Below are 16,176 nucleotides of genomic sequence, written 5' to 3'. Positions count from 1 at the left end.
TACTGAATTTTCTATGGAATCGCCTTGTTGCCTCAAAATTGCTCTGCAAAATAAAGATTTTCACCAATAATAAAAAATTAACTACTTTGTTTGCAGAGAAAATCAGAAAACATTTTGAGTCAGCTGAGTTCCCCAAAGTCATCAGATGACCTGGAACCATTGGCAAGATCTGATTTGCTAATATTTAAATGAGATTTGAGTAGAGATTCATTTGCTATTTTTCTTTACTAATAATCCATAAAAGACAGTTAAACACACATTTTTCCTTTTAGGCATACCTGTGACACCTACAGAATCAGACACTGTACTGAAGCCTTCACTGTTAATCTCTGACATGGGTCCTACCACGGAGAGATTTCCTCAGACACTCCCTGTATTTGTTACTTCAAGGAATAAATCAACTCTCATTGGTGTGACAGACAAAATAACCATAAATGCAAACACAGCTTCAAGGGGAATGAATATGTCGGCACAGTCCATTACAGACTTTTATTCATTGGAAGCTTCTAATGCAGCCACCTATTCAACATTTTCATTACCAAGTACAGTGGAGCCTTCTGATGTACTTCACAGCACAGCCAGCCCTACTGTCCTTTCCAAACCCATCCCTTCAACAGATTTTCCAATTCTTTTTCAAGCCTCAGCAGTCACATCACGTACTGCCCGCTCTAACGCATCTATAACTTTACCCATTACAATAACAACTCCAACATCCCTGCTCAGTGCAAGTCCTATTCCAACACATTCTGCATTATTAACACCCACTTCCCTAATGATAGTTCCATTTTCACTTGAAACATCAACCACTCAGCTAGGACCAGTTCGACCTTCCTCAGCACTAACAGCTTTAGCCTCCAAGATATCTTTGGTCACTTCTGAGCTGCCTGCAGGGATTGGGAAGAGTAGGAGTCCTTCAGTAAGTCATTCTAAGGGAGCAGAAATATACTCTGAAGTGTCTTTGTCTGCCTCGAGGGCTGACAGAGAAACTTTCACAAGATCTGTATTTCTTCTAGATCCACAACTGACATTAAGCATATCTGCTTCTCCTATATCTGCTTTGTCTGTTAGAACTAGGTCTGGCATTAGTCAAACTGCAGTGTACCCAACACCCAGTTCTGCACTGACTTCAGCTGCTCCTCAAATTCCTATGACTACTAGATTTTCTAGCTCTGACACAAGTGTTCCTCAATTAATCCCAGTTTCGTATTTCAAAACAGCAAAACCCTTGTCTAAAACTTCTCTGATATCATTAAATGTTAGCTCTTCAACCTGTTTTTCTCCAAAGCCACTTTCATCTTCAGTGCAAACTTCAACGACATTTCCCGAGCAGACATCTCCATTAAAAAAGGGCAGTATTTCTGCTGCTCTGCCAATAATGACTACATCTTCACCTCGAGTTGTTTCTCAAATCCCTAAAACCATTTCAAGTGTTGCAACATGCACAGTCTCTACACCAGTGCATTCTCTGTATACCTCCTTGAAGCCCAAAGCTATGGTAGGTGCCACTGTTGCCTCCAAAAGTTTTTATACAGTGCCTTCTCGTGCCTCCACTCCTCTAATCAATTCAACAATCTTTGATAGGTCTGTAGTAAGTAAAGCCTCAACAGAAAATAAGCAAATAATGCACACTGATTTCTTTTCATTGTCATTCATTTCTAAAAAGCCAAAGAAATCTGTAACGTCTACAGCCTTCCCTCTCAGGACATTGGTATTACCTCTAAATTCTACATCAATAACTGCTTCAGAACTTACAGAGTACCCAAAAAGTTCAGATATAGAATTGAAAACTGACCCTGTGGCTCAAAGTTCAGGTACTTCCATTTCCAAAAATCCTTCTTTGACAAGGTCATTATCTTTATTCACAACCTTGTTATCAACATCAGAACCATCTTACGTGACACCTCAGACTCCAAGTTCTTCATTGATTCCCATAGTCAGTAGCACATCACCACTAACACAAAATACAAGTGCTACCCAAGCATCAGTTTCATCTCTAGATACACAAGGAACTTCAAAAATTCCAATTGTAGACCTTGCAACTTCTGTGGATTTATCTAAATTCACTTTAAAAATAAGTCTCTCTACCAACTTTTCAGCAGCACTAAAATCATCCATTGTAATGCCCTCTTTACTAACACTTAACACCTCTGAAATCAGTTTAGAAAGCCAGCCCTCTATGCCTTCACCTCCTCCTAAGACCACTCATATCTCTAATGTTTCTCTAGGAAAACAGAGTTCTTCGATAAGTTCTTCAGAAGAAGATGGAACAATATCAGCCATACCAGCTGGAATCATCACTCAATCCACTACGCCAATGATCAGGAACACAACAGTGAATGCTACATCCTCAAAAGCACCTTATATTTATGCAAAAATGCAACCTAGTTCTTCAGCCAGTTTATTAGTTACTTCAGGCACCACCACCCTAGCCTCTAGGATTACTACAAAAACTGCTGATTCTTTTGTTGTAAATTTGGATTTTTATATGGCTTCAGCTTCAGTTCCTACCACCATAGAAACACACAAATCTTTATTTACAACTGCAGTAACTCAAGCTTCACAGAGCACTACAGAAACTCCAAATATAATGAAAACAACTGGTACTATGAATCCATTATCACAGGTGAAGAGTACCTCATACATGGCATCAGAAGTTAAATACACAACTTCATTTGAAAAAACTGTGGATATTTCAGAAAATGATCAGATGTCACATGAGCAAAAAAATGCTACCAAGACAAAGATAACCACAACTGACAAATCTTCCCCACCTTATTTGCCAGTAACTGCACTTCAGAGTCTGCTTTTTTCAAGGAATACAACCTCAGTCAAAAACATCTCTATTTCTGGACTCCTGGATATAACAACAACAGAAAGATCCAAAATCCCAGCGCAGAAGCCCATTACACCTTATTTTAGTGTAACAGAGGCCACAGAGCTGCAAACCAGAGCTATAATAGATTTGTCTCTTTCTAGTGGTGGAATGGCTCTGCCATCCTCATCAGAAACCATGGCTGTAGCTGACAAGGCTTACTTCGGCACAATGATGCATACACTGATATCTACATCTTCTGAGTGTGTGGTATGATCAGTCTTACTTTCCCCTGTATATTAACATATATATTTTTCCGTCCGTTCTGTTATTCTACATATGTAATACCTGAGATTTAAAATAGTTCATATTTTCTATTTAATTTACCTGTTTTAAAATTCTCAGTTATTCTTAGAGGATAGTTTTGTTACTGTTCTTACACTGCCCTGGTATATTCTGCAACTTGGATGCATTGCTCTGAAAAAAATGCTTTAAAGATATGTGAGTTTTCTAGATAGCTAAATATTTTTCTGAGATGCTGAAAAAGCCATAATCCTTGGAATTTTGATGTTTCTGAGTAATCTTACCCTGTCTTTCCTTCTTCCAACTGTTTCTTTGTCATAGAGTTTAGAATTATGGGAGTACATGATTTTATGCATGTTTCTTAAAATGCTTCAGATTATAACTGATTATAACATGTACCCTCAATGCATAATGCTTTACATAGGGTATTCCACTGAAGCTGGATGGAACAGGAATGGTGTGAGTGAATGAACATGCACCATTGTCACTGGTTACAACCACACAAATGCAAGTCATTCCAAAATAACTGCTGAAGGGCCGGTAGATGCGCTGATTCTCTCCCAGAGCTGGGGGCTGGACAAGTCATGGCTTGGACTTCATAAGGCCAATGAGGTTAAAGTTCACTCTGGTTGTTTTTTCTTTATATGACAGCCAAGATACCTTGAACCTGTTGACAAATGTAGCCAGTATGTATGTGTGAATACGGCTTGGATGTTATACAATCTTTCAAGGAACTGCCCTAAGGATGTGCAGAAGCCAGATTGTGGTTTTCGAGGAATGCCTGTTCAAGTTAACACTGACAGCTGTTGTCCAGAGTGGGAATGTCCCTGTAAGTCTCTCTTTTATTTTTAAATAAAATATGGAGCCTTGATCTGTAAATGTCAAGTAATAAATTAAAGGGTTATTACAATGGGAATATGAGGTTAAATATTGGAATGAATTAAAAAGAGCTATTAATCAGCAAAGCAGAATGAAATATACTGAACATTTTGGCACCTTTGAATTGATGTCCTGGAGATTGAAAATATTTTTCTTTTTTAATGAAAACATTGAAATGACATCTCCAGCATGAACACCAGTATTTTTCAGCTGAGACTTTTCAGAATTTTTATCAGTAGAAATGTTAAGATTTCAAAATTTCATGAAGAAAAGTAAATCAAATACAAGCTTTTCTGAAAGACAGAACCCCATATTTCATTTAGCTCTAATTGCAGTTTTTATTCATGCTTAGACACTGCAGAAACTGGTGGATAAGCCTGCCAAGGGAACAAAAAGGCTAAAGAGAAGTCGTATTTAAAACCTTGCAGCTTCAATGAAACCAATATTGCACTTAATATTTTTTTCAAGATAAGACAGATAACTCCCTTGTCAGTACCTCAAAAACATAGATATTTTTATGCATATATTTTATCTCACATCGTGCAGGTTCCTTAACCTTGCCCGTAAGACATTGACTTAAGTAAAAATCTTCACCAATTTAAACATTTTTCTCTACCCTGGGCACACAGAAGCAGGTTAAGGAATTTCCACTGAGTAACCTAAACACTTAATTAGGCTTATGGCTCAGTATGTTGTCTGCAGAACAAGGTCATCTACCTGTCTGTTTATGAATGTATCTGCGAAAGCAAATAACGCTAGAACTGAAAGTTTTTAGAAATGCCCTGTATTCAGTTTTGTGGTAACCTCATTAAATGACAGTTCTTTTTTAGGTCAGTGTTCTGTACTGTCTGAACTGAGTGTTATTACATTTGATGGAAACAACATAGCCCTCTGCAATATGGCTTCCTATGTTTTAGTCAAGTTACCAGGAGAAATTATTGTTGCTCATATTGAAAAGTGTCCTGCTAATCAGGTAAGGTTCTTGCATTTGTGCAATAACTATAATTGTTCCTTGAAATTTTTTGTGTTATAGGTTTGAAGTTATGCAAAAATATGTCGATTAAAACTTATACATAAAAGCCACACTCAGTGAAAAATACCAAGTTATTTAATTTTCAAGAAGCATGTTTAATAATGCTGTCTAGATAAAAGAATTTTATCTTGAGATAAATAGTAATTGTTGTGTTATAAGGAAATTCAAATGTAGACTCCTTTTAAATTATCAGAGGTGAGGTAACTTCTCAATATGCATGTCTCCTTTCAGGAGGCAACAGTTAAAGGCAACAGTCTTGCATTGTTTTAGATGTTTTCTATTAAATTGCTCTCATTTCCAGCTTGCAGTCTAGAGGTGGGAATGCAGAACACATACGCAGACGAGCTTTAGAAGTCTGTAGTTTTAGTTCTAACTTTAGTTCTTTAAGAAATATAATTTGAAGGGACCTTTCAGCATATGCACTAAATTAGCTGGAAAGAGTATATTTTTTATAATTTAAAATAAAATATATAAGTTTAATTATTTAGCTGATTGTAGAAGAACATTAAAGACAAAGAAAGTGGTAACATTTTTGCTAAATAAAAATGCTGCTGATTATTATTGAACTTCTAATTTATTTTTAATGTTTTCCAGAGTGCAAATTCAATAAGAAAACTAGTAAGTACTTGCTTATTTTGCTGATTTTAAAATGCATTAATATAAAAAAAAATTAATTAATATAGAAAATTCCAATAGCACTGGCACAGAATTAGAAAAATAATACTAACTAAATTTCCTTGTCACTTTTCTTTCAAGGTGCCACCTGCAAACACTTCAGGGCTCTGTTTTAAGAAATTAAATGTCACAACACACACTTGTCAAATACTTATCAATCGTTTAGCAAGAAAAGTAAGTATATATCAACAGCATGTGTACTCTTAAAGATAGCTGGAGAGCTGTTCTGTTGTAGAATGTGATAAATCAGATTTAAAATGAAACACTACGGGATTAGGATTACTTTTGCAGATTAGTTTCCCAATAATTTGTGGTATATTAGAGGCAAAACAAACAATTTACATTCCTGGTACCATGCTTCACTTAAATGCCATTTTTCCATGTCACTTTAAAGTTCATTTGAGATTTTAATGAAGCTACAAAAGCAGTTATGCCTGAGACTATATTTCCAGAAACCCTAGAACCCTAGAAGTGATAAATGCTTAAAATACTTTTCTTGCTAGTCAGTAACAAGTCACAACAGATGACTTTCAATAATTGGAATGAGGTTTTGTTTCATCATATGATATGTGATAAGATTTATTCTTTCCCTAATTACAAAGGATTTTTTTTTCCCCATGCCTACTTCATTTGCAGTTTTTGGAAGTGGCACGAGTGGGAAGCTCTCTAAGGGCTATGACTGTCATATGTGTGCAGAGGCTGTTAAAATAGTCTTTTATTATAAAATATAAATGCATATAAAATACATCATTGCAGTCTGGCTTTGTCTCTAAAATGTGTTTGGTTTCTTTTAGGTAGTTGTGGATTCTGAAATTCAACCATTACCATTTTCAAGAGAAGGCCTGAGTATTCAGGATACTGGTGCAATGTATGTGGTTAATACCCCAGCTGGGATTAGCATCAAGTGGGCTCATATTACAGGCATCATAGATATACAGTATGGATTACACTCTAACACAACGAGGAAAACAGAAGGACTTTGTGGTGAGGCCGTGGTGGCAATTTTTTTCTTATTCAATAACTTCCCAATTGAAATTTGCAACCCCCTTTTGTGTCTGTGACCAGCTGTCCCTATAGCTCTTGTTGTGACCCTCATTAACTCTGCTGACATTCCTATGTAAGAGCCTGTGAAATACTATTCATTATTAATAATAAATTAATCATTCTGTTTGAAAGCACTGTGTGCTAATAAAGTACTTTCCAGAACAACTAGTGATCAGCACATTGTATCTAAATAACTTTTAAAATAATTACTAATTTCTTTTACTTATTTCTGCCTGTTTTAAGAGTTTTGCTGAAGCCAAATAAATAAAAAGACAATTTTTAGTGAAGAAGTGGATGCTAAAGAAATTCAGGAAGTGATAGTATATTTCAGTGAATATGGAGACAAATCTGATGATAGCAGTTGCAGCTTATTGCTATGAAAATACTGACAAAAGTTGTATCTTGGGAAGGGTCCAAGTCTTGTGAGGACAGTAAATTAAGAATCTGATTTTGGACCTTTTGAGGCTGAGTCTAGGGTCCAAAACTGTACTGAAGTGTCTCAGTATTGAATTGCAATCATAGAAATTGTAGTATGTTTCAAGCTTCCCTGAAGCCTTTTTATAACTTTGCCAGTAGGAATCATATGGAAAAGTGTAAGCAAGTGATTAAAAATTAATTTTATCATAAATTGTCACTTTCTAGTGGTTTGTAATTTTACATAGTCTACTTCATATTGAAAAGGAAAATTAACTTATAGTCTTTTAAACGGCTTTTAGTTTTAAAAGCAAGCAAAGCAATTCAGATATGCTTTAAGTGTAAGCATAAACAAATAAAGTCTTTAAAATCAGTTGCTGTCTTCTGCTTGAACAAAAGGAAAGTTCTCCTAAATCTACTGAGAGAAGGTGAAGGCTGGCCCTGCATATTTTCCCAGTATCATGCCATCTTCTCTATGCACGCTGAACAAATGGGACAAGACGAGGGCAAATCTAGAAAGAATTATAGAATAGTTCCTCTTTGTGTCATGAGAAGACAAAAAGAGGAAGACGATGAAGACAAATCCAAATTTAGCTAAAAATGTTGCACTACCTGATATTTTGCAGTAAAGTCAGAAGTTTTCTTTAGTGCTTCTTTCTTGTCCTCTGCTGTTTGCTCCTGTCTGGGATTCTTCAATCCTCTTCTTCTCATACCAGAAAAAGCTGTGGGACTATGTGGTAAATTTGCTTCATTTTTAAAGCTATACTGATTCTGCAGTTCTGTAGTATGGCCTTACAATTTCTAATGCCAGCAGTTTGTGATCTGCAGCAAGAAGCAGAAGAGCTAAGAATACTGGAAAGTGGTGCTCCTGTAAACCACTTCTTATTCAAATGCCATTTTCTGTATTTCTCCATGCTGCCTGAATGAATAATAGCCTGCCACACCAAGCTAGTCCAGTTGTAACAAAGGACTCTGTTTTCAGCAGGGCTGAAAACACTAGGGCAAGGGCTTAGGGTGTGTTTAACAGTGCAGAAGGAAAGTGGAAACAAGAGAGGAACTTTGCCTGATCAGTTCCTGAGATGTGAAACTAGTATGAATATTAAAGTTTTGGCATTACTCACTTGTTATGTGCTTAAAGAGATAAAGTATTTTAATTTCTGTATCAATAGAATAATGAATTCAGGTAGACAATGAATGCCAGGGGTCTGGGAAGGTAGTTTTTGCGGTGGTTTTGTATTAATAACTTGAATAAGGACAATGTTTTGTCTAGATAAAGCAATTTGTTAATCAAAAATTCTTTTAATATCTTCTTGCACTTAGAATGTTCAATTAAATCTAAATACAGTGTGAAATCATTGGTGGTGAGCAATTAATCTCAAAACCATCTACTATTACTCCCAAAGGGCTGACTGCCATTCAGTAGAATGAGATCAGAATCTAGCACCATGTCAGTGAATTTGATACACTCAACAGCACATTTTGGTAGCAGTTTTTCTCAAAAGTTAATGGTTGTGAAAGGCACAATGAGTTCTATTGTATGATCTACTTGTTTTACCAAGCCATTGAGCTGAGAACTAAAATCACATGCAGGAGTTTGGAACTACAGTGGACACACTGCTGCTTTAGTTTATTTACTCACATGACTGAGTTTCACAGGTCACTCTGATGCAGTGTTGATCATAACTTATCAGGTTGCTTTTCTTTCCTAAATGAAGGAATGTCTGTGTGTGCTTTGAATATGATGCTCTGTCCCCAGGGGTGTGTAATGGAGATCCTAGTGATGACCTGAAAATGCAAAACATGACCATAATTACAAATATGGAGGAAATTGAAATGTTCATTAAGAGCTGGGAAATTGAGAAATCACTTGATGTAACAACCAGGAGGCCAGTAAGAAACTGCATTGAAGATAACTGCACATACTGTATTGAGCTGTTGAACAGAAGCATTTTCATCCCTTGTCACAAGAAAGTGAGTATGAGGATCAGAAAATTTGCAGCACCAAATCATAGAATAGTTGTATAATTAAGAAAAGAGTGACTGATACATGCACATTTTAAATTTTTTGCTTATTTTTATGATTTGACAATGGAATGGGTGTCTTTAACATCCCTGCCATGTTGTCCATTGAAAACACACATCTATATTGATCCCTGAGCTATTATGCTGATTTTTGAAATTACTTAATGGGCATTTTTCAAAGGGGACACACTGGATCATCATGTCAAGATAAACACATTCTAGAGATGTTATTTTTATTAAATGCTTGATGAGGATCACTAGAACAGAAAGCTTAATGCTTCTGCTCCACAAAACAGCAATTCATGCAGTTGCAGGCTTATTGGACTAAAGAGATTTCCAGTTAAAATATTTTGACATAGTCAATATTATGCTGACAATTTTGTAGCATTTCTTATAGAAATCATTATCATTTGCTTCTACAAATTGTACTTTCTAATTGGGATGTGGCTGTATCATGCAGCTATAGAGGTGGGTAGACCTCTATAGGTCACTAGAGGTGGGTAGTGCAGCACAGCTGCTTTCCAGAACAGTAAATGAGGAAGCTCCAAATCTCTGAGGTCTAACTGACTTTTCTGACTTAATTAAAAATAAAAAGGATTAATTACTCAAGGGGCCCTTTCTTTCTGAGAGATAGACGTGTGAAATAGGTTATCAGGTCCTACGGGCACAGAAACAGAGTAAGGAGTTATTCATTCACAGCAGGACTGTATTGAAGGTATAGCAGCAATGTTTAGCTGAGATTGTTCACTTTTAGTTGACAGGGCCATGCTAAAAAGTTCTTCTAAGTACTGATCAGTACTTTTTTATGCTGATCAGTAGACAGAGAATGCAGTGCTAATGAGATTGTCACATGACTGATCAGCATAAAGAAATTCTGGCAGTTTATGTTTTGCAGAATGACTGTTCTGACAAAAAAGATATTTTTAAATTTAGACATTGTTAGTGATTTTTTTCCCCTTGTGGCTGCATTGCTTCTCTTAATTGCTGATTTATTTTAGTTACAGGAAGTCCTTATACTTGTTAATTCTCAATTTCAATATGTTCCTAGGTGTCACCAAAGGAATTTTGTGAGAAGATGTGGATCAACAGTACTAATTTTTGGGACTATGAGTGTGATGCACTTTCTGCATATGTGGCTTTATGCAACAAGCACAACATCTGCATTAAATGGAGGACACCTGATTACTGTTGTAAGCAGATAGCCATATTCTGTACCCTTATGTGGCTTTAGTGGTGAGGTTTTTTAGTGATTGTTTAGTGATAAGTTAAATTTATATTTGTTTCTATTATTCTTGTAAGTAACATCTCATTTTATCACAGTATTGTTAAACCAGGGTACAAGTTCTTGAGTATACATCATTTACTCATGAAGAAATTTTAATCTCCATTGAATTAGTTGCTTACCTAAAGTACTGTTTAAAGTATAAATGTGTCCTTTCTGTGCTCACTTGTTATTACTGCCTATTTAACCAAAGAAATGCTGAAAGATTACAGAAGCACTCAATATCCTTTTTTATTCCTTGCAGCATTGAGCTGTCCTGAGGGCAAGGAATACCAGCCTTGTGTGCAACCTTGTGAAGCCAAGACATGCTTGAATAAATGGTTCTATGAAGATTCTCCCTGTTCCTATTTAAGAGAAGACTGTGTGTGTAAAAACGGCACCATTCTGCATAGAACAGACTCAGACCTCTGTATACCAGAAGAAAAATGTAGTAAGTACAGTAGGACAGAGTAGTTTTGCACTTATGATGATATTAACTACAGTTATATCAACAGTTCATGGTAAGAGATAAGCTTAAGTTCTGTGTCAACCCTCAGTAAATGTGAATCTGATAAAGGTCTCTTCAACAGAACCTAACCTTTTCTCAAGTTTAGCAGTTTGTGCTTTCATTTAACTTGGCTTTAAGAGCCAGTGCTGATGTACCTCTGCTGGGGGACAAGTGATGGCCATTCTTCTATAGCTCCCAGGCTTTCCTCCCTTGAGAACTTAGGAAGGAATAACATGGGCAGGTTCTGTCCTTTGCCCTCTCCCATTTTCACCCACAGAAAAGCATTTGTTCCTTTGGGGCTTTTAAGGTCATCAGCCTTTCTTGGATTCTTTTATCGTGATGTTCTGCTGCCATATTATTTTATGCAATAATTTTATACAAGTCATATCTACTTGCAGGAAATGGGAGCTGTCTGCTTGTTGAAGGGATAGAATGGGTTCCTTTTCTCTTCCAGCATGTACAGATAATAAAGGACAACCCCGCTCTGCTGGGGAGATCTGGAATGGGTCCATGACAGGATGCTGCATGTATGGCTGTTTAGAAAATGGAAGCATTATTGCTGTAGAACCTGAGTGCAGTGAGGATCCACCACCAGTCTGTGAAAGAGAAGGGGAAGTTCTACTCCATGTCATTGAAGAGAGAGCTTGCTGTCCCAAGAAAGTTTGTGGTATGTACCACACTTGTTTTCTGTAACAGAAGTATAAAACAAGTGCTTCACATTCACAGGCAGCTGACAAACTTTAGATTCAAGGTAACATTTTTTAGAACTAATTTTCAAGTACTTGTGGCTGGTTGGGCCAGCAATTGAGGCTTCTATTCTTTATAAGAATTATTCACTGAGATAATTTTTTTCTTAGAAGTCCACCAGTTAAACAAAACTTCTGTTAAAAATATTTTTAAAGCTCTTGCGTGTAATTTAGCAATAAATTGATTTATATTCAGTGATAGAAGTATCTTAGTATTTGAGGACATCGTCAGAGATTGCTTGCTTTTTTTTCTAGTGCTTTGGTGTGATGAGCAGCATCCTCTGATCTACTGCTGTTTCCCAGAAGCTGTTTTCTGGGAGCTGATCACTGAATACTAATATTCTGCCTAGCCATGGTTGCTAAGAAAAAGAATAAGCTAATTGCTCCTAAAACATTAAACAAAATATACTAATGTCTTCATAACATATTCAAGGAAAATGAGAACATATGGTCCAGCTGATGTGGTGCTTTTGCTTATTAGACACCTGTAACCAATGCTGTATTGTCAATTTGCTCAAGGAATATCAGTGGGACAGTATAGCTGACTTCATGCATAGGGAGCAGAGCAAGTAAATACCAGTTTGAAGAGGGATATTACTGCTTGCTTGGGTGGAGCTCAAAAGTCTACATGATGGTATGGAGTGAACTTTAATCTTTCTTGGGCTGCTCTTGTTTTGTGGATCTCTGTATTAGATGGTATAAATAGCTTGAACTATAGGACTTGCACTAGTATCTGTTTAAAGACATCAAAATTGTTTTTTATCCCACAGAATGTAACATGTCATTGTGTGATGCCATTATTCCAACATGCAAACCCAATGAGAAATTAGTGGAAGGCTACCACCCTCTGTCCTGCTGCCCACAGTACCGATGTGGTAAGGGAAATACAAAACCACAGTTAGTGGAAAGTTTTCCATACTTGTATTATATGTTGGAAGAAAATTTGCATTACAAGTTGTCTTTATTGTTAATAGAATGTTACACTGTAAATAGCACCAGGCAATGATATATGTTTTTTTAAACATTCTCCAGTATTTTTTTTTGTCTTTGTCTTTTGTGTTACTTCTGTTTTACAGTCAATTTGGGGTATTTTATTTTACTTAGCATATGAAGAATATATTTTCTTTATGTTTTTCATATTGTGTCAATGACTCCTTTTAAAACAGTGCTTGTTTCACATCCTACAGAATGTGATCCTTCAGTTTGTTTTAATGCCTCCCAGCCTGACTGCAGAGAAGATCAGTTTGTTGTTGAGGCAAAACAGGAAGATCCCTGTTGTTTCTCTCATCTCTGTGGTAAGATGCCTCTAATATTTTTAGAATAGTAAAGTATTTACAAAAACAGGCTATAATTCTAAAATAAATAACTCAAGGCAGGAATTCTTAGGGTGAGACTTCAGACAGATCTGGTGGACTGGAGAATCATTATTCTTGGGTTTGGGGATCTTTTATTTTTCCAACATAATTTTGAACATCATATTTGAACTTTTTTTAGCATTAATATCCATAAAATCCTTAAAAGTTCCATTATCTGATTAACAAATGCAGTATTACTTTTCATATAGTTGGTTAGATGGAATTCACATGTGCTAACTTTTTATTGTTCTAAACTTTGTACATATGTTGTTTTTGTTTTTTTTTAATTTATTTAGTTTGTGAATCCTGTATTGAACCTGTTCCCTTGTGTAGTGAAGGGGAAATTCTCACTGTAGACCTTAATACCATACACTACTGTTGTCCTCATTACTACTGCGGTGAGTGCAACTGCTGTGAGTTTGATCTGTCACCAAATCCAGTAAAAATGACAGTGCATGGCTGTGCAGAGATTTGTTTAGGTTTGGCAATTAGAGTGGGCTTCAGGTATGGACTGAGAGGTTGAAATGAGGGTGTAGAGGTGCTGAATTTGACACAAAGTTCTTGGTATGCCCAGCGGTGGTCTAACAAACCTAGTCAGTGGAATCTGGAGAGGTTATTCAGTTCACTAGACAGAAATATGGTTATCTTCATAGTGATTTAAATACCAATATATTAATGTGGCACTGAATCCCACCCTTAGAGTGCAAATATACAATTTTTCATATATTAAGGCCCATTTAATTAAACAGCTTCCATGCTGGTTTTCCTCTGTTGTACAATTCACTAATGTTTAGGCAGTTTCTTTTCACTTTTAGCTCCTAGGGAAAGGAGTAGACCAAGGGTTTCAAATACTGCTGGGTTGATTACTCTTAAAACAATGAGCAGGCACAAGAAAAATATTTGCAGTGTAACCTAGTCCTTTTCCTAGTCTCATAAAACACATACATTTTGCTATACATTTTAAAGTAACATCTAAAAGTACAGCTGCTTAATTTAGATTAACTTTCATCCTATTGCAGTATTTCAGGGCAATTTCACATAATTAAATTGACTTCCATAAAGTTTGGAGTTTAGTAATTTTTACTTCAGTTGTTTCTGTATTTTGGTCCTTTCCTTTTCCTAGCAGTTTTACCCAGATGAAATTTTCTGCAAAGGCCTTTGGCTTTTTTTTTCCCCACTTCTGGCAGGGAGAAAGTTAGATCTTAGTGCGTGATCTTCTTTCACAGGCAGTATTTTCTTATTAGCATCATACCTGGAGGGCAGTTCCCTCCAGTTATGTTACAGAAGTGCACTTTGCAGTACATTTCAAGTCCATGTTTCTCAAAGATTATGGTTTTAGTTGTATTTGGTACTGGTTATTGTCTTGAGTAAAGTAACTCTGAAGTATGAAGAATATTAAATGATTCCTGTTTGATATTCTCTGAAAATTTAAACATGTTCTAAGACAACTAAAATCACTTTTGAAAAATTTTGTTTAGTTTTTCCTTCCAAGTATAGTTCAGATACTTAAGAAACACAATAACAGTTATATAAAATAAAATTATTTTAAAAATAATTTATCAAAAGTAATGTAAGCTGGAAAACACGAAGGAAAGTTGAATAAATTCTCATATGTCTTTTCCCCTCATTTAGTTTGTGATGAAAATCTTTGTTCTGAGCCTCCTATGATTTGCACAGATGACATGACACCTGTGAAGGAAAAAATACTTGGGCAATGTTGTCCGGAATGGCACTGTGGTAATTATTGCTTTATTGCTTAGTCACAACTTTTAACCAAAACTAACAGTTAGCTAATTAACAAGGATTTCTTTATCTCCTCAGAATGTAGTTGTGAAAATGCTACCATGCTGACCTGTAAATTGGTAAGTGGTGTCTTTTAAATACTGTTAGCAATGATGTTGAGCTGTCTTACTTCTCTTTTTTACACACCTGGTTTCAGTTGGTTGTAAAGAGTGAACAGGCACAGGGCGGGATTGATCTGCAGTCCCAGCTCAAGCATGTAATTCCAAGTGTCTGCATAGTGCTGTCAACCATCCCTTGGAGAAATTTCACTTTGTGTGTTGTAAGGTGGAAAAAGAAAAAAAGCAACTGTAATTTTATCCTGTTCAGTGTTGACATGAAATGATATGCTAGTAAAGCTTTCCACATAAATAATTCACATTTAAAAAATAATTAATGAGGTATGAGCTATATGATTATATGTATCATCTGAAGAAATGTGTAATTTTGTTAATAATTTATGCTTTTGATTAAAATGATTTAACATTGTTGAATTTTGCTGATATGAGAAGTCATGAATATTTTGCTCCTCATGTAATTTTTCATAATAGGGAATAAAAAAAAATGAGTGAATGTTCAAACTCCCATTAATACCATAGTGACCATATTTTCCTTATCCAATGCCTGAAGTTTTTTCATCATGTGAAGACAGCATAATGTAAAGTCTATTGAGGAATTTTAGACTTAAATAGCTTTCACCTATCTTTCAGAAGAAAATCCCTAGGAGGCAATCTTTTGCTTATATATTTATTATAGAAATAACTTTGTATCTCAGGAAAAAATGCTGTTTTATTGACTCTGCTATTCTATATACCTCTACAGAAAATGAAGTGTTGTTTTCTGCTTTAAGAGATAACTACACTGAATAGCTCTGAATATGCTTCTGTTTCTTGAGTACATTGCAGTTTTCCTCTTTTAGGAAACCAGAGGTGGAAGTGATGAAAGTAATTTTTTACATTTTTAGAGAAAAGTTGTCTATGTAGCACTGCATTTAATTGTGTATGATTTTGCAAACTTTTATCTTTCTGTACTCAGGGAGAAGTTAAAAAAATAGATAGCAGTGTTTCCAGTGCTTGTGGATGCACTCACTACATTTGTGGTAACTTTTTATATTCCTCATTGTTGTGTTTTGTTTTTTAGCTAAAAGGGTGTGCAAAGAAAGCAGAACTAAGGTCATTGTCACCTTCTCAAATGTAAATGCTCTTTTATCTTAATTTGATGTGTGTGTATCTAGTTATGCAATGATAGTCTCTTCTGAATTTGGTGCTTTGCCTGCTATCCCATCCATTTTGTGTCTGCTCTGGCAGAGTGTGGGAGTGTTGTAGGACTGCCCATGCTTTCAGAG

At 35.8% G+C, this 16,176-nt stretch overlaps 1 protein-coding gene across 1 annotated transcript in view; it reads left to right on the top strand.

Moving 5' to 3' along the window:
• OTOGL (otogelin like) overlaps positions 1 to 16,176 on the top strand; it is a 91,945-nt gene that overhangs the window by 62,879 nt on the left and 12,890 nt on the right. Inside the window, exons 36-51 of the mRNA XM_059847928.1 lie at positions 273 to 3,082; positions 3,767 to 3,944; positions 4,825 to 4,967; positions 5,622 to 5,645; positions 5,784 to 5,876; positions 6,497 to 6,686; positions 8,917 to 9,131; positions 10,231 to 10,372; positions 10,709 to 10,894; positions 11,406 to 11,618; positions 12,468 to 12,572; positions 12,885 to 12,992; positions 13,349 to 13,450; positions 14,685 to 14,789; positions 14,874 to 14,914; positions 15,867 to 15,930. Coding sequence (XP_059703911.1) covers positions 273 to 3,082; positions 3,767 to 3,944; positions 4,825 to 4,967; positions 5,622 to 5,645; positions 5,784 to 5,876; positions 6,497 to 6,686; positions 8,917 to 9,131; positions 10,231 to 10,372; positions 10,709 to 10,894; positions 11,406 to 11,618; positions 12,468 to 12,572; positions 12,885 to 12,992; positions 13,349 to 13,450; positions 14,685 to 14,789; positions 14,874 to 14,914; positions 15,867 to 15,930 — 4,719 coding nt within the window. The remainder of the gene's footprint in view (positions 1 to 272; positions 3,083 to 3,766; positions 3,945 to 4,824; positions 4,968 to 5,621; positions 5,646 to 5,783; positions 5,877 to 6,496; positions 6,687 to 8,916; positions 9,132 to 10,230; positions 10,373 to 10,708; positions 10,895 to 11,405; positions 11,619 to 12,467; positions 12,573 to 12,884; positions 12,993 to 13,348; positions 13,451 to 14,684; positions 14,790 to 14,873; positions 14,915 to 15,866; positions 15,931 to 16,176) is intronic.

Source organism: Haemorhous mexicanus, chromosome 5 (genome assembly GCF_027477595.1).
Source record: "Haemorhous mexicanus isolate bHaeMex1 chromosome 5, bHaeMex1.pri, whole genome shotgun sequence".
NCBI classification, from domain to species: domain Eukaryota; kingdom Metazoa; phylum Chordata; class Aves; order Passeriformes; family Fringillidae; genus Haemorhous; species Haemorhous mexicanus.
Note: the sequence above shows the minus strand (reverse complement) of the source record. Positions and strands in the feature narration are given on the sequence as shown.